This window comes from Ovis aries, chromosome 21, assembly GCF_016772045.2.
Source record: "Ovis aries strain OAR_USU_Benz2616 breed Rambouillet chromosome 21, ARS-UI_Ramb_v3.0, whole genome shotgun sequence".
Lineage (NCBI taxonomy): Eukaryota > Metazoa > Chordata > Mammalia > Artiodactyla > Bovidae > Ovis > Ovis aries.
The window spans coordinates 17,773,059-17,792,969 of NC_056074.1; the positions used below are offsets into that span (position 1 = coordinate 17,773,059).

At 38.0% G+C, this 19,911-nt stretch overlaps 1 protein-coding gene across 3 annotated transcripts in view; it reads right to left on the reverse strand.

Annotated features, from left to right (window-relative positions):
* The window catches only part of LUZP2 (leucine zipper protein 2), a 517,618-nt gene that overhangs the window by 132,368 nt on the left and 365,339 nt on the right, over positions 1 to 19,911 (reverse strand). For all 3 annotated transcript variants that reach the window (XM_015103087.4, XM_042237695.2, XM_012102275.5), the window contains exon 6: positions 695 to 757. In XM_015103087.4, coding sequence (XP_014958573.1) covers positions 695 to 757 — 63 coding nt within the window. The remainder of the gene's footprint in view (positions 1 to 694; positions 758 to 19,911) is intronic.

Sequence of the window (19,911 nt, forward strand, 5' to 3'; positions counted from 1 at the left end):
ACCTGGATTAAACAGAATGACATTTTCCCCCACTTAGGGGGCAATATTGTATGAGACAATCTTTTTGTCCATCAAATAGAACCAGTTAATTTATTTGTTTCTTCCATTTTATGTTCAGTCCTAGAATCCTCATTTTGCCACTCTAGTCTCCAACAGGTATAGACATCACATTGTTGATGTTGTTGTTTAGTCCTAAGTTATGTCCAGCTCTTTGTGACCCCATGGACTGTAGGCTGCCAGGTTCCTCTGTCCATGGCATTCCCCAGACAAGAACAATGGAGTGGGTTGTCATTCCCTTCTCCAGGGAATCTTTTAGATCCAGGGACTGAACCCGCCTCTCATGCACTGGCAGGAGGATTCTTTATCACCACATAGAGGGCACCAAAAGTGAAAACTTTATGGACTTCCAGGTGTTTGCTAGTAAGGAACTCTTAATAATCCAGGGAAGGAATCCAGAATATCACTTAGGAAAGCAACACTTAAGTGGCTTAACATTTTTTCTATTTGGTGATGAAATGTTAAAATATCCAAAATACCTAAAAGTTTAAAATGTGTTTTTATTTTCTTATTCCAATGTTTGCAGTTATGTTTTAAGGGAACAGAGTCACCAGATGTCTGGGTTAAAAAAAAAAAATATCTGGCACTAATACTGTATCTATTCACTTGAAGCTTTAAGAAAGGAAAACATACTCACCTCTTCTGCATGCAGGCCACATAGCTTGTTTCCAAACAACAGTTTGTGTTTCAAGCTTTTATTCTAAGGAAAGAAACATAGTTTTATTGCTAAGAAGTTATAAAATATTAACAATTTCTTTAAATTATATCAGCAGTGCTTCTGTTTTGTTCACAGATAAGTCTTTCATGATATGAGATGTAGCTGATTTGCATAAATTGAGTAGAATCTGTACTATAAAAGATTGTTTTTTTATTCAACAAAAATTGATGGATTTGATGTATTGGCATTAATACCGTCATTAGAAAATATCACCTTTCTTTGGTCTTACATTTAAATCTGTTTATTGTATTTATGTATGCTGTTTTCTAAAATAATTTTAGTTTCAAATTTGTAACTGCTACTAGTTTCTGAAAGCACTCTCTAAACAGCAAGCATTTATTTCTACCATCATCTGGATGCGTGTCACCTTGGAATCTAGTTTAATACAGTCACGGATGCACTAGGACCTGAATTTCCTTTAAACATTGTGGTTTTAGAGTCCTCATGTTTCTGATACCTGTGCATTGCACTCAAGGGCATTTAGACGCTCAGAAGCCATTTCTTCTTCCAGGCCTCATAAGAGTACTCTATCTGCTGGACTTGACCTAGATTCATAGACAAGGCTTGTTACTTTAGAAATGGAGGCACAGTGTTAGCCATCTGAATCTAAACCCTCACAGTGTCAATTACATCTCCCTCGTGACACTCAGGCTGTTTTTCTTTGTCCCATAACTGAGTATCTATTCTTCTTTTAGACAGGAAGGATAAAAGAGAGCAGAAACTCGGTAAAAACTTACAGGATTTAGACCTTATACTGTCTCTACAGTAGCAAACAATGTAATGGCAAGGATATCTCATACATAACTACTCTAAAGAGAGTCAATTTGATGAGCATCACAAGCAAATCGAACTAAATGTATGCAGTGTGCGTAACTCAATGAACGAATACATCAAATTTAAGACTTCTTCACACACAATTCCCACCTGATTATGAACATCATTTCCTATTTTATTTTCCTGTCATGCAGAGAGTGGTTATAGCTCCCTCAGTTGGAAAGAACCCTTTGTCTAACTTTTCCTCTTCAGGTACAAGTTGAAACTCTAAAAAACGTATTTAGAATTTAAATACCATGAATTTTTTTATACAAATGAGGAATTATCTTGATTCATTTAGTAATGGATTCTTTTTTTTTGCAAACATCTGTACTCTTCATACAGCAAAACACAAGATTAAAGTTTTTAAAGTCTTTAATGTATAGTATTCCTATATCTAAAAGCTCATAAACTACAGTAAAGAGACACATACTTATATTTTAACTCCACAGTATTGCTCAGTTTCTAGGTTAAAAATTACCCTTGTTTTCCTACTGTACATGTCTTTTTATGATATTTTTGACACAGGGGATCTTAAATTTTTTTATTAAATTGTGTATTTTTCTTTTTTGATTTCTCTGTTTTTAAATATAAGGTATATATCTTCAGTATGTCTAGAGATTTGTTGTTCACTTAGATTTTCATCATTCTAAGGCTAGAGGTCTTTAGTAGAAACATTGGTAAAATTCACTGTTAATTTTCTGGTTCAATAATTATAGTATCACTGTAGGTTGTTATATTAGAGGTTTGGGGGAAAGGTACATGAGAACATTCTATATTAATTTGCTACTCAATGTTTGTAATGTCTTTTTGGATCTGCTTTAGCAGATTTTAGATTTTTAACCTGCTTTAGCACAAGCAACAAGTGGGACTGCGTCAAACTAAATAACTTCTGTACAGCAAAAGAAACCATCAAAAAGTAAAAATAAAACCTATGAAATGGCAAAAAAAGGTGCTAATAATATATCTGATAAGGAGTTAATATTCAAAATATGTAAAGAACTCGTACAATACAACAGCAAACAACCAAATAACCTAATTTGAAAAACTGGACAAAGAACATAAATAGACACTTCTCCAAGAAGATATACAAAAGGCCAACAGGTATATGAGATTATCCTCAACATCACTAGTCATTAGGGAAAAGCAGATTGAAACAACAAGGTATTGTTTCATGCTTGTTGGAATGGCCATCATCAAAAGACAAAAGATAACAAATGCTGGCACAAATGCAAAGAAAAGGGAACCTTTGCACTGCTGGTGAGACTGTAAACTGCTACAGCCACTATGAAAAACAGTACAGAGGATCCTCAAAACATTAAAACAGAACTACCTTATGATCCAACGATTCTACTTCCACCAAAGAAAAAACTAACTTGGAAAAGTATCGGTACCCCCACGTTAACAGCAGAATTATTTATAATTCCGGACCTGCAGACAACCTAAGTGCCCACTGGTGGATGGACAGACAGAGAAGTCGTGGTATATGTGTGAGTGCATGTGTGTATATATGTGTGTGTGTGTGTGTGTGTGTGTGTGTGTGTGTGATTAAAAAGAAGAAATGCTTGTCATTTTTGAAAACATGGGCAAAATCTGAAATGAGGTATGTCAGATAGAGAAACTAAAGACCAACCAACCAAACTTGCAGAAAAAGAGATCAAACTCATGGTTACCAGAAGTGGAGGGGAGAAGGAGGAGGAATTAGAGAAAGATGGTCAAGAGGCAGAAATCTGAAATTATAAGTAAATATTATATGTAGTAGGAACGTAAAGCGCAGCATGATACCTGCAGCTAACTCTGATGGATGACATACAGAAAAAATATTAAGAGAGAAAATCCAAAGAGGGCTGATCACAAGGAAAATGTTTTCCCTTTGATCTTTCTTTTCTTTTTACTATATCTATATGAGAAGATGGATGCTTGCTGAACCTACTGTGATAATCATTTCACAATACACATAAAGTAAACCATCATGATGTACTCCTTGAACTTATACAGTGATATGTGTCAATTAATTTTCAACAAAACTGGGAATATTTACTTCAAAATAAAAAGTTAAAATATCTAAAAAATAGGAATATTAAATAAACAAATGAAATTGAGACAAGCTGAGTGAAGGACATCTAAGGCCTTATGTGTTAATATCCACACATGTGTAAATTTATTAGAAAGGATAATAAAGCTAATAACATATTTCTACTTAAAAATTTTACCATACTATTTAAAATTTTCATCTTCACTGAAAGATTTTACCCCCTTTTTTCTTTTTCCTTTTTTTCTTCCTTCCTTTCTTTTGATTTTTATTTCATTTGTTCATTTCTATGAACATTTCTTTCAATGTTCAGTTCTAAAGTGATACAGCAGTGGATATTTCTTTTCAAACATGTGTGATAGACTTGGACAATGCAACTATATTAGCACAAGGAAGACTCTCCCACATGGATATCCTGTGGCCATCCCCCAAATGAGCAATGACTATGATGTGTATCCACAGTCTTCTCTGGCAGTTGATAATTCTGGGCAACCATGCAAATAATATGTTTCCACTAAGATAAATATCATTTCCAGAGCTTAAGAACTAGACTATTTCACTATTTTGAAATAAATCCAGAACTGAGGATAATCAATTTTAATCACCCATAATGGGGCCAATTGGGGGATGAAAGTAAGACTTGCAAGACCCGTACTGAGATTTTTCTTAAATGACATATTTTTCAAAAACACAGATGGTGCAGAGCACTGAAGAAGGAACACTGACTCCCAGAAAATTTGCTGACTTAACCTTTTCATTCAGTGCTGGTGATCACCCCTCTTTAATCTCTGAAAGAATTAAGACTTGCTATTTCTATTAGTCATGTGCAGATGTGAGAGTTGAACCATAAAGAATGCTGAGCACCAAAGAATTGGTGCTTTTGAATTGTGCTGGAGAAGAATCCCGAGAGTCCCTTAGACAGCAAGGAAATCAAACTAGTCAATCCTAAAGGAAATCAATCCTAAATAGTCACTGGAAGGACTGATGCTGATGCTGCAATACTTTGGCCACCTGATGTGAAGAGCCAACTCACTGGAAGAAACCCTGATGCTGGGAAAGATGGAAGGCAAAAAGAGAAGGGGGCAGCAGCAATGACTCAATGGACATGAGTTTGAGCAGTCTCTGGTAGACAGTGGAAGACAGAGGAGCCTGGCATGCTGCCGTCCATGGGATCTCAAAGAGGTGGACATGAATGAGTAACCGAACAACAACAAATCATTCAGGCATTAAGAACATACTCTTTACAATTTTGTAATCAGACATGTAGCATTTTTTCTACCCTCTAAATGACGGATCTCATCCCTATCAAATTGGATGATGCTTTCAGAAGGCCTAAAATAACAACTTAACGTGTAATTATGCCCCAAATGCTAGGGTCCAACTATGAGTATGATTTGCTGGGACGTAAGACTATACTATTAGTATAGTATAGTATAAGAAAAAGTAGATTAAAAGAATCATAAAAGGTTTAGGTGTCTGTTTTCCCTGCCTATCAAGCTTATCCTATCCTTTTTCTAATAACTACATCCTGATTTTTCTTGTGAGAAACATTTTTCCGTGCTAATTCTATGTGGCTGTGTGATACTAACTTTCCCCACTCTATCAAGGGAAAGGATGAGATTCAAACTCAGCCAATCAGAGGCTTGATCCACATTTGGTAAAGTAACATAAAAGTTGCTGATGAGACTCAAATATAAAATTTTATGTTCAAGAATTGCTTAGGAAAATATACTGAGGGTCATCACTACATCACAACTCATCTGAGACTGAATATAACATAGAAAAAAGAACACATGAGTATGGAGAGAGATATACTGAATTCTGGTGATGTTGATGGCCCCTCTATTTCCCTTCACACTTATCTAAAGTTAGTATATATAATCCTGGGTTCTTCAGCTATATGCTTATAGCTCCAGCTTCTCTGTTCACTTAATGTTGTACTTAAATCCTTTTGTCCACCCTATCTACATAACTATAATTTTGTCAGTATCTTAGGATTCAGAGTGGTAGCCTCCCCCACACCAAATCCAAACATCCAAGCTTATATCTAATATTCATGCTTGGATCAGGATGTGGGCACAGAACATATCCATCTATTTTGGCTTCACTAAATGAAATACAGACTGTGCTTACTACCTACTAAAGGAAAGTCTCCCAATTGGACACTGCACAAATTTGGGGTGGCTTAAAACAAATGTCTCAACAACCTTCTTGGGAACCTAGTTTCTTGAAAAACTACCTAAAATGTCACTTAATATCTCCTCTTATCTATATGATAAAACTCAAACTCAAATCTGATAATAAAATATAATAGGTAGATCTGTTAATCTAGTTTTGAATTTTGCCTCAAACATAAAGCATCACATTTTCACGGCAGCTTGCATGGTAGCTTGGGCTTCCCTGGTGGTTCTAGTGGTAAAGGACCCACCTGCCAAAGCAGGAGACATGAGAGACCTCGGTTTGATCCCTGAGTCAAGAAGATCTCCTGGAGGAGGGTATGGCAACCTACTTCAGTATTCTTGCTTGGAGAATCCCATGGACAGACGAGCCAATGTGGGGGGGTGGGGGTGGGGAGAGGGGTGCTATGATCTATACGGTTGCAAACAGTCAGATATGACTGAAGCGACTAAGCATACACACATGTGCTAGGTCAAATCCAACATGCAGTCAACATACATACAACATACATAAATCTAGCCCATCTCTATTCATTTTGCTATATGGAAATGTAAAAATTCTAAAATTACTATGTATTTCCATTTTACATAGTAGTTTCAAATGAAATTTGAATTTTTGTTTGCAAAGAACAGAAACCAATAATGGTTCCATCAAGCAAAGCATGAATTTATTTCATGTAGAATAGAAAAAACTTGGGGAATGAGGCTCAGAAAATAGGCAGGAACTAAGTAGGAGGAGGGTTCTATAATTACAAGACAGGAATAGAATTATTTTGACAATTGAAAAAGAGGCTGTAAATCAGCGTACTTAATTACATGGTAGGTTGATAAGTTCTCAATGAATTTTCATGGTGAAAGTCAAAATCTGGGAACACTTAGGTTTGTCAAACATAATAAATTATGTAAATATGCTTATCACATTATTTTCTGGATTTAAATAAAATATACCACTGCTGCCAGGCAGCTGAAAACATGTGTTAATGTCTTCAATGTGCAATTAAGTATAAACCAAAAGTAAAAACACCTGCAGTGGTATTCAAAATAAAACCAGAAAGTGCTGTGTCTCACGGCAGGTAGCATCTCCTTTTTAGAAGTTTCTAAAACTGCACAAACCACTATATAAGAATGCTTGTGAGCCACATTTCAATTGAAATGTTTTTTAAATGCCTGAAAAAAAAGGACATGTTGTTTCAAATAGAGTTGGAACTCAAAACATTATATCCCATATAAAGAAAAGCAACAGTTTCTGAGTAATGTGTGACAAATACTTTGCTTCTAAAGTGTCTGCAGATGTTATAATATTTTACAAATTCCCTAAGAGTCTTTTATTGAGCACATCTCAGGAGAAGGATGGGTTACTGTACTGGTATAAACCATGAACATGTATTTCACCAATTTGTGGAATGCACAAATTTTTCACTGTTTAATGTTTCTGAAATCAGGATGTGGTCTACAATATTTGGCACTTTTCATTGATTATTTTTGGTTCCCTCCACCCCAAGAATGCTGTTAAATCACAATCCACTCTACAATTGATGACTCTTTAAAATTTAAAGATGATTTTTGTTTTAAAATAAGGAGTGAAGAGATCAATAAAGAAGAGAAAATGTCCTCCCATTTAATAAAGCTCAGCTGCATAGGAACTGCATAAAATAAGAAACATATAAGATCTATTTATTCTAAGCACACAAAAGGAAAAAAGTAGAATCTCAAAATGGATGAAAATAAAATTGTCTATAAAATAGTTTCAAATCTATAATGGAGAAAAACGCCAAAGGGAGTCAGCCATTTCTATATAATATAAATGCAGAGCTCAGACAGCTGAAGCACATTTGGTCAAAAAAAAGACTTAGACATTCTCTTTACAATTACACTAAAACATAACGCAAGAAGCAAGAAAGATATTTGAAAACCTAACACCACTATTTTTTCAAGTAATTCCCTTGTTTAAGTATAATGCTATGACTTAATCTGTATGCAAACTAATTGCTACTTTAATTAAGATTTACAATTTTACAGAGTGATTTAGAATAGTAGACATGAGTGGCAGAATCATTCTGTAAACACGTAAAACCACTCTCAGCCAAGTGATGGTAGGGACCCCAGATAAGCTTCAGCCTCGCCAACTTGAACTCTAAATTGGTTAAAGGCATAACAAAAGTTGTATAAGTGCTCAAAGATTTCCTCGACAAGGTTATCTCCTGAACAGGATGGCATACTGACCTTGGCTCTAATTCATTAGAAAATGCATGAGTGCTTCATGAGAATTTTATTCTTAGCTTAGCACCATACTAGCTTTAATATTCAGTGTCACTAGACACTCAGTGTCGACATATGTGAAATGGTGAAGGTCATCTCTCAGATTTCTTACAGCTTCAGGACAATTAAGAGTGGATATGAGTTGGTGGCGTTTTCTGATGACAAGTAAAAAGACAGTTTTAATATATTTCAATTTACTGAGTATATTAATTAGATATTCTCTGAACTGGTTGGCCTCATACCTACAAGATCACTTTGCCAACAGCATGAATATAATATGGCACAGTGACCGAGTTAGGACAGGACAACTCAGTTCTGTCTACAAACAACTGTATTTAAATCTCACTTTTTTATATGCTCTGTGGGTTTGATGCCTCTGTTTTTCCTCTCATAAAACTAGATAACTGTTATAACCAAAGGAGTGTTTGTATTAAGTGAGATGGCATAAACAAAACATTCATAACAGTGACTGTCACATAATAAGCACTCAGTAAATATTAGCTCTTATTATTTCAATATGTCTTGCAAAAAATAAAAACTACTCTTCTTGAAGATTATGACAACACTCTAAGAAGGTTTAGAGTTTTGAAGTCACAATTTTTATATATAAATGCTGTTATTTTAGAAGGTGACATACATTTCTAGCTCTTGAGTCTTCTAATTACTCCTAGAGATAAAAGTTTATTGTGGAAAAACACTGCTCTCAGTAGTATTTCTCTATATGTCTTATTTGGTCTTCTTTAAAATAGACAACTCTCTTGGAAACAGAGCCTGCTTCTGCTGCAATTAAACCCACCTTCCTTTATCAGACAACTCTCATTCTAATGGGTTAAAAAGTGTTGCTAAATAAATGACATGCCATTCATTCCAGAAATGAGTTCATGAAATAAAGCATTAATACTCTTATCAACATTTATAGAAACTTTTTATGTACCAGGAATGGAGGTAAAACAACCCCTCTCTTCAAGAAGGTCACATCCATGGAGGAATCTGACAACAGTAGCAAGCCTCCAGGGAAGCACCTACTCAGGGAATGACACTGAGCTGCTTTTAGATGTGCAAAAGTAAAGTCTCTCAGTCGTGTCCCACTCTTTGCGACTCCATGGTCTGTAGCCTACCAGGCTTCTCAGGCAACAATCCATGGAGTTTTTCAGGCAAGAGTACTGGAGTGGGTTGCCATTTCCTTCTCTAGGGGATCTTCCTGACCCAGGGATCGAACCTGGATCTCCCGCATTGCAGGCAGAGGCTTTACTGTCTGAGCCACAGGGAAGCCCTAGATGGGCAAAAGATTCAGTCAAATAATAAGAAATGGCAGGAGAGAGAGAAGAGTATGTGTATTAGACCTTAGGATTCTCAAAAGAATTGAAAGATAAGATGGGAGAGGGGCTTTAGGGTTAGTCAAACAGGGCCCTGAAGCCATGACAATGGATGTTTAGCATGAAAGCCACATGATCAGATTTACTCTTTTGGAAAATAAAGCAGGAAGAATTTTGGATTTCAAATTCATTAAGATATCTAACATCTATTGCTGCTTTATTGACTATGCCAAAGCCTTTAACTGTGTGGACACAATAAACTGTGGAAAATTCTGAAAGAGATGGGAATACCAGACCACCTGACCTGCCTCTTGAGAAATCTGTATGCCGGTCAGGAAGCAACAGTTAGAACTGGACATGGAACAACAGACTGGTTCCAAATAGGAAAAGGAGTATGTCAAGGCTGTATATTGTCACCCTGCTTATTTAACTTATATGCAGAGTACATCATGAGAAATGCTGGGCTGGAAGAAGCAAAAGCTGGAATCAAGATTGCTGGGAGAAATATCAATAACCTCAGATATGTAGATGACACCATCCTTATGGCAGAAAGTGAAGAGGAACTAAACAGCCTCTTGATGAAAGTGAAAGGAGAGTGAAAAAGTTGGCTTAAAGCTCAACATTCAGAAAATGAAGATCATGGAGTCTGATCCCATCACTTCATGACAAATAGATGGGGAAACAGTGGAAACAGTGTTAGACTTTATTTTGGGGGGCTCCAAAATCACTGCAGATGGTGACTGCAGCCATGAAATTAAAAGACACTTACTCCTTCGAAGAAAAGTTATGACCAACTTAGATGGCATATTGAAAAGCAGAGACATTACTTTACCAACAAAGGTCCATCTAGTCAAGGCTATGGTTTTTCCTGTGGTCATGTATGGATGTGAGAGTTGGACTGTGAAGAAGGCTGAGCGCCGAAGAATTGATGCTTTTGAACTGTGGTGTTGGAGAAGACTCTTGAGGGTCCCTTGGACTGCAAGGAGATACAACCAGTCCATCCTAAAGGAAATCAGTCCTGGGTGTTTATGTGAAGGACTGATGTTGAAGCTGAAACTCCAATATTTTGGCCATCTGATGCTAAGAGGTGACTTATTAGAAAAGACCCTGATGTTGGGAAAGATTGAAGGCAGGAGGAGAAGGGGACAACAGAGGATGAGATGGCTGGATGGCATCACTGACTTGATGGACGTGAGTCTGAGTGAACTCCGGGGGTTGGTGATGGACAGGGAGGCCTGGCGTGCTGCGATTCATGGGGTCGCAGAGTCTGACACGACTGAGCGACTGAACTGAAGATATCTAACATTTGTCCCCATCGTCTTAGGCAATATCTTGTTGGGAGAATTAAACTCATACAACTCAGAAACAATTAAAAAAAAACTCATTAAAAATGAGTGAGGAACTGAACAGACATTCTCCCAAGAAGACATATAAATGGCCAACCGGTACATGAAGTGCTCAACATCAGTAGTTATTAGGGAAATGTAAAGCAAACTACAATGAGGTATTTCACACCTGTTAAAATGGCTGTAATCAAAAAGACAAGAGATAGCAAGTGTTTTTGAGGATGTAGAGAAAAGAGAATTCTATTGCACTAAGGGTGGGAATGTAAATTAGTGCAGCCATTATGGAAAACAGTATGAAGTTTCCTCAAGACCATTAAAAATAGAGTTACCTTATGATCCAGCAACAACACTTCTGGGATATATCCAAAGGAAATTAAAGCAGGATATAGAAAAGATACCTGTACTCCCACGTTTACTGCAGCATTATTTACAATAACCAAGATATACAAACAACCTAAGTGTCCACCAATGAATGAATGGGTAAATAATATATCCTAATGGTTATACAGTGATTTACACATATACACATACATACACTTTGGAATGTTATCCATTGATGAGAATGAAGGAAATCTTGTCTTTTGCAACAATACAGATGAACCTTGAAAGCATTATGACAAGTGAGATAAGTCAGATGAAGTGAGATAAGTCAGATGGAGTAAGATAAATACTGCATAATATCTCCTACATGAGATCTAAAGAAAACTGAATTTGTAAGAAAAGAGAGTTGAATAGTGACTATTGGGAACTAAACAGTTGGAAAATGGAGATACTGGTCAAAAAGTAAAAACTTCTAGTCAGAAGATGAATAAGTTCTGGGGATCTAGTGTACAATACTGTGATTTTATATATAATGATACTGTATCATATACAGTTGCTAAAAGAGTTGGTCTGAAATATTCTCAAAAAAGAAATGGTAAATAGGTGAGCTGAAGGAGGTGTTAGCTAATCTATGGTAGTAATTATATTGCAATATATAAATGTATCAAGTCAACATGCTATACACCTTAAACTTAAGGCAGTATTAGATTATAATTTTACTCAATAAAACTGGGGCAGGGTGGGGGCATCCCCTGAGTATTGAGAGTGTACGTTTAAACTAGGATTTGTTGAACGCTTATTTTCCAACTGGTATTGTACAAAGTTACTTAACATATGTTATTTCTTTGCAGCAACCCTACAGGCAAAAAATTCTAAATCATCTCCATTTTAGAAATGACAACCCTGAGGCTGAATAATGTTATTTAGCCTACCCATATTCAGCAGCTGCTAAGTGGTAGAGCTGGGATTTGTCCAGGTCTAATCTCTGCCAGAACCCATTGTCTTCATCATGTTGTATAGTTTTTCCTCATTGTCTGCTTGGGGATAAACAAGCAAATAATGAAGACAAGTCCTGGATTTCTACTGAATAATGTGTGGGCAATAACCAGAATGTACATAAACACGGAATCAGTCTTTGAGCTTTCAGTTCTAGACACATACACTTTTCAGTTCAGTTGCTCAGTTGCGTCCGGCTCTTTGCAACCCAATGAACTGCAGCACGCCAGGCCTCCCTGTCCATCACCAACTCCCAGAGTTCACTCAAACTCATGTCCATCGAGTCAGTGATGCCATCCCTCCATCTCATCCTCTGTCGTTCCCTTCTCCTCCTGTCCCCAATCCTTCCCAGCATCAGAGTCTTTTCCAATGAGTCAACTCTCCGCATGAGGTGGCCAAAGTACTGGAGTTTCAGCTTTAGCATCAGTCCTTCCAATGAACACCCAGGACTGATTTCCTTATACTTTTACCAGCCAATAAAACTCCTCTAGGCAATAAAATAAATTATGGTTTATAAAATAACTTTGCCCCTAGAGCAGTCACAAGGCAATGTAAATTTGTTGTGAAATCACTAGAAAACATCAGCTAATTCACTTGAAATTAGTCCTGAGAATATGCTCTTCCTGATTTGCCCACTGAAGACTTAACACCTGCCACCTTCTCTCCACAATTCTATTGAGAATTCCCAGCCCAATAAAGCCAGCTCATCTTGGGAACCCATCTGAGCAACTTAGAGCAACTGAGAAGAAATCTCCCTTTTTCTTTGACTTTGTGAGATAACTGAATTCTCTTTTTGGCGTTTTACCAAAATGAATTTGACCATTTCCTCAGGCACAGGATGCAAAAAAAAAAAAAAAAAGTGTTAGAATATATTTTCCACATTCAAATACAGCGGTACAACTGTATAAAACACAGCACCGCTGTGCCACAGTTCCCACCTCATCCCATCAGGCCAGCCCTCACCTTCTGGCTCTCCTCGCCTCCACAAAGGCCACACTGAAACGTGGGCACCCCATCCATCCCACACATCCAGGGCCGCAAAGGGGGCAAACTTGCATGCTCAGAACCGAGTTGGTGGGTCCTCCCCAAGTTCACCTACAGAAACCATGTTACAGCTTTTACTTCCTCTAGACAGTCCGGTTCGGCCTTGCCAGTGCTCCGCCAGGGCCTTGGGCCTACCTGGGCGGGGCCGACCGCAGGGCCTCACTAAACCACTGAATGGGGAGTAGCGGCAGGCAGTGTGCACAAAGGTGAGGCCCCCCGCTTCCTTCCTCACGGCTCCACGTGCCTCACTCCCGAAGCTGTGCGCTCCGTGGAAGACGAAGACAGAGGAGGGCTGGTCTTCGGTCAATGGTATATGAATAGCTGTGTTCCCCTGCTAGAACGAACCACCAAGCAAGCTTTGACACTGCCTGCACCCCCTTGCCCACCCTTATTCACAGCCACCAATACATCCTGTTCATGCAAAAGAAAGTAAAACAAAAGACTTTTTTTCCTTTGTCAGATTAAACAAAACAAAACAAAATTACACTAAATTCTTTCTGTTAATTTTATTTACTATCTTTCATAGCACTAGGGATTTTATGTAGTTTGGAATTTGGTGTGCAGATTCACTTTGTGATGGGGGTCTTATTTATTCATACTTTAATTTCTTTTATTTCTGCTCATCAGTACTTGCCTAGCGGTTGTCTGGTTGGGTCTACCTGCTCTTCAGTTTCTTTCATATTTACAGTACTAAGAGAGTGGGCTCTGAACGCATGATCTTGCGGCTTAGATCAAACATGCGAAGGGTGTTCACAGGACAGTTCCAGAGGGACAGTCATGCAAAAGCTCCCCTACTTACGATTAGCAACAGTACCCAGAGTGCCTGTAAAGGAGCATTCTGCTCTTGGAGGTTGCATCTGTGTTCAGAGTGCACTCTGAATGCTGTGGACAAGGAAGTTGCTCTCACGACGACACTGAAGGATTTTATGGCAAATCTACCTCTCTCCAGCTCAAATTTCACTGTTAAAGTCAGAACCTCGGTTCTGGTTTGACTCATTTAATCATTCATTTATTTCTTCTTTAAATATTAAATAACTGCTCCTCTAACCCATGTATGGTGGGTACAAAGGCATTATTATATGTACCGATGTTCTATATCATATGTCATTAGGGAATTTCAAATTAAAACATCAGTTAGATACCACTGACTATTATAATGGCAACAATTCAAAACACTGACAAGACCACATGTTGTCAAGAGTTGTAACAATAGAAACTCTCACTCACTGTTGCTGAGAATATAAAATGACACAATGACTCTGGAAGACAGTTTACAGTTTCTTATAAAACTATATATATATATATTCTCTACATATGATCCCAGCAATTGCATTCCTTGATGTTTATGCAAAGGAGTTAAAACTTAGATTCACATAAAACCTTCACAAGGATGCTCGTGCTTTACAATGAGCTTTATTCATCATTTCCAAAACCTGAAAGCCACCAAGATATCTTTCAGTAGGTAAATGAATGAAATGTGGTACATCCAGACAATAAAATATTATTCAGCACTGAAAAGAAATGAGCTATCAAACCATGAAAAGCAAACTTAAATGAACATTACTAAATGTAAGGAGTCAACCTGAAAAGTACACATTCTACAGCAGTCCAACCATATGACATTATGAAGAGGTAAAATTATGGAGACAGTGAAAGATCACCATTTGCTAAGGGTCTGAGAGAGAGGGATGAAGAGGCAGTGAAATTATTATTATGGGAGTGAAATTATTCTGTATGAGACCGTAGGAATGGATTATATAATTACACATTTGTCAAGACTCATAGAATATACAACATCACGAGTAAACCCTAACGTAAGCTTTGAACTTTGGGTGACAATGGTGTACCAAAGTGGGTTCATTGATTACAACAAATGAACCACTCTTGTACAGGATGTTAACAGTAGAGGAAGTGTCAGGTATATGGAGATATAAGGTGTATATGAGTATCTACTTTTTTGCTCAATTCTGTGAAACTGAAACTACTCTAAAATATAAAATTTATTAAAACAAATCTGTTCAACTTTATTAAAAACAAAACTATCTGGTTTCATAATCTACAAAGCAACAGGCTGAAATAATCAGTATATTCACCACTTAAAACGAAGTATATTGGACCTTCCATATGAAATACATATTCTTTGAGGAGTATAAGCATGATTGTTTAAGTAGTTGGATATTACTAAAATTTTATTAAAACTTTAAAAATATTAAGTTTGCTTTATTATAAAGTGGCCTTATACCCCAGACATCTCTTTGAAAGTTCAAGTAGCAGATTAATCAATAAGAACTTAAGATCATGTGTTAAACTATAAATATCCTTTTTGTCACTTATTAAAATTGAATAAGCACATGAAATAATGGGCTGGTTCAAAATTGGGAAAGGAGTTTCTCAGGATATATATTGTCACTCTGCTTATTTAACTTATATGCAGAATGCATTAGGTGAAATGCGAGGCTAGATGAATCACAAGCTGGAATCAAAGACTGCTGAGAGGAATATCAGTAACCTCAGATATGCAGATAACACCACCCTAATGGCAGAAAGCGAAGAGGAACTACAGAGCTTCTTTTTTTTTTTTTTAATTATTTTATTTTTTTTTATTTTTAGTTTTTTATTTTTTACATTTTAAATTCTTTAATTCTTACATGCATTCCCAAACATGAACCCCCCTCCCACCTCCCTCCCCATAACATCTTTCTGGGTCATCCCCATGCACCAGCCCCAAGCATGCTGCATCCTGCGTACAGAGCTTCTTGATGAAGGTGAAAGAGGAGAGTGAAACGTGTGTGTGCTTAGTCACTCGGTCGTGTCCAACTCTTTGCAACTCCATAGACTGTAGCCAATCAGACTCCTCTGTCCATGGGGAATCTCCAGGCAAGAATACTGGAGAGGGTTACCATGCTCTCCTCCAGGGGATGTTCCCAACCCAGGGATCTAAACCAGGTCTCAGGCATTGCAGGTGGATTCTTTATAAGCTGAGCTAACTTATATGCCAAGTACATCATATGAAATGCTGGGCTCGATGAAGCACAAGCTGGAATCAAGATTGATGGGACAAATATCTATAACCTCAGATATGCAGATGACACCACCCTTATGGCAGAAAGTGAAGAGGAACTAAAGAGCCTCTTGATGAAGGTGAAAAAGGAGAGTGTAAACGCTGTCTTAAAACTCAACATCCAACAACTAAGATCATGCCATCCAGTCCCATCATTTCAAAGCAAATAAATGGGGAAACAATAGAAATGGTGACACTTATTTGCTTGGGCTCCCAAATCACTGCAGATGGTGACTGCAGCCATGAAATTAAAAGACGCTTGCTCCTTGGAAAGAAAGCTATGACAAACCCAGACATGCCCACTGAGTTAATGATGCCATCCAACCATCTCATCCTCTGTTGCCCCCTGCTCTTTCTGCCCTCAGTTTTCCCAACATCGAGCCAACTCCAGGAGATAGTGAAGGGCAGGGAAACGTGGCATGCTGTAGTCCATGGGTTGCAAAGAGACACAAATGAGTGACTGAACAACAGCCAAGCATACAAAAGAAATAAAAAATAGTTTTGCAAACTGAGTATTTTTACAAATGTCCAATTTTAAGCAAGCAAAATTTTACAATCAATTGTATCTGTCTTGCTGTATCTCACCATTCATTGAAACCAGGGTAGGCAAGACGTGAGTAGGGAAGCTGGAAGAACATGTGAGGAGCTATAGTGCTATGGACATTCATTATTAGCATCAGCAAGGCAAACAGACTTTACTCTTTAAGGGCTGACGCAGCAGCAGCAACGACTGTGAAACTCAATGCAACTTGACTTGCCTCACCTACAAGAACTCTTCAGGTGGTGCTTATATAGGACATTGTACGTGCACGGTTTTACAAACGCTCTCAGCTGTTACACAGCCATGTGTTTACAACCTGTGGGGAGAGAGTCTCTTACCACAGCAATATTGGCTAATTTGCTCTTTCCCTACAGTATCTATATTCCTTGGTCTTTATACTCATACCAACAACCCCCCTTCACTTACTCATCCTGCCCACCTTATAGACACAGAGATAGTCAGATCTAGCTTTATCTCTGTTCCATTGTAGAAACCTCTCTTGCTAAGACATCATGTCACCTTTTTTTTTTTTTTCCGCAAGTACTCACTCATTCCTTTCTACTATTGCTAAATATTTTTACCAGGAATAATTTTTATTTCCCTTAAGTTAAAAATCAAAAAAAAAAAACCTTCAGCTGAAAGAAATGAATATAATTGAACTTTAAATGTGTTAACCCATTTAAGTCTTGATGTATCATAAAGTATGTTATGAATATTCCAAATAATAAAACCCATGTAGCAGTGAAGTTGAACAGTGAATCTGGGCACTGAAGAATTGATGCTTTTGAACTGTGGTGTTGGAGAAGACTCTTTGAGAGTCCCTTGGACTGCAAGGAGATCAAGCCAGGCAATCCTAAAGGAAATCAGCCCTGAATATTCATTGGAAGGACTGATGCTGAAGCTGAAACTCTAATACTTTGGCCATCTGATGCAAAGAACTGACTCATTGGAAAAGACCCTGATGCTGGGAAAGATTGAAGGCAGGAGAAGAAGGGGACAACAGAGGATGAGATGGTTGGATGGCATCACCAACTCGATGCACACAAGCTTGAAACAAGCTCTGGGAGCTGGTGATGGACAGGGAAGCCTGTCATGCTGCATTCCATGGGTCACGAAGAGTTGGACACGACTGAGCGACTGAACTGAACAGTGAAGTAAGGACACAGATTAGGTGATTCTCTTAACTCCCAGGGCAAATAAAAAACAAAGCCAAGATTCAAACCCAGGTTTTGACTTCCATAAGATCTCCTGTCTCCATGGTCCAGGCTCATAAAAACCTTATCCCTGCCTCCCACCCCCAAATGCAGCTATGTCCATAATAGAGGAGGAATTCTCGCCTGTGAAGCAATTATTGCCATGTTATACAAAGCCCTTTCCACAACACAGACATGTCTGAAAGAATGTATTGCTGTCTGGAGTGTTGCCACAATGAAGGAGAAGAAAGAAGGCAGAAAGGCTTCCTCTTAGAAAAAGCAACCAAAAAACCCAAGCAGCTAAGAAATGCCCAGCACTAGACAAAGCCTCCATTACAATAACAAACAAGATGTGGTCTTCGCTATCTAGAATTTTATAATCTAACCTCTATGTGGATAGCGAATGAGAGGAACCCTAGGACTTTGAAAGATATCAACACAGAAACAGTTTGCTTACCTACCAAACTTTACTAGAACTTCCTGTAAGCCAGTGGGCCTCAAAATCTGTATTTTGGACGAGCAGCAACTTACCAGGTGGCACAGTGGTAAAGAATCTGCCTGCCAATGCAGGAGACACAAGAGACACGGGTTCAACCCCTGGGTCCGGAAGGTCCTCTGCAGTAGGAAACGGCAACCCACTCCAGTATTCTTGCCTGGAGAATCCCATGGACAGAGGAGCCTGGTGGGCCACAGTCAGGGGATCATAAAGAGTCCGACATGACTGAGCACTGTCACAATCAATGCAAACAGCAATAGAATCACCTGATACTTATTGGGCCCCCAATTTACCCAGAATTAACCAAATGAGAAACTGTCAGAGTGTGGTCTGGCTGTTTTAACAAGCACTTCAGATGATCCTGCTACTCACTCAAGTTTGAAAAGCACTGCTGAAAGCAATGTAACAACTTGCCCCCAATTTATAGAGAAACAATCTAGTGGGCATTCCATTGTCTGGCTTTGTGCTCACAGCAAAATCTCTCTAGTTCATATCACGTAATTTAAGTTGACTGCTCCCATTCCTTCACCTTCACCACCCCACCTTGAATGGTTTTAAACAATACATATTATCTAACTAACACATGGCTACCTTCAAATGTTCCCCTAGCATTGCTGCTAAGCAGCCCTCTCAAATATGGTAAAAGCACACACATAAATCTTTCTGGCTGTAGTACTGTGACGGGGTTATTTTTCATGAGGACGAGAATATGATTCAAAAAGCCTTCAACAAAAACCCCACACTGTACACTCTCCATGAATAGTAAATCAGTCATCCAAATAACCTTTCTAGTATCCACTTTCACAGACATTACCTTTGTATTTTGTAAGGGCCTTGGAACTCAACATTGCCCCTGCTTGACTTGTGGTTATGTTTTCCAGCAAATCATCAAGGGTCTGATGCCAAGGGTCTGATACATTTGGGCTAGTGTTTTCTACTAAAGGCCTTTTGGCCTGGAGATCACTCAAGTTCCACTTAAAAGTTTAGAGCTGAAGTCAGTTTTTCTTTATATCTCAGTTATTCTACTAACCTTAGCACAGTATCTTTATCATAGAGTAAATGACTTATAAATAATGGCATAAATTACTCAGTAATTAAAATCATTAGAAGGCTGTATTTACAAAGTTGCAGGTATTTCATCATGCAATTTGCATGCATATTTACATCTTGTGGTTCTTCTAATAGCCTTAGAAGGGAGGTACTAGAGTGTTCATTTTACAAGTGAGATAAGTAAGGCTATTCATTTCACATTATAATATTTCACTGTTCTAATCCTGGGTGCTTATTTGATGCATGTATTAGAACAAACTGGGTTTAGTTTTGCATGGTATGGACTCAGAATAGCAGAATCTTACACAAGACACAAGTTTCTTTTCTCTACCTTTCTAACACATAAGTCAAAGCCATGTGATTCTATTCCTTGGAGATCTTAACTTCTCTGTTAACTTCTTTGGCTGTGTTAACCAAACAAACTGGACTGTTTGGTCTATGATATCTTCACCTCTGTATTTACATTCTACCATCAAGGAAGGGGAAAGAGA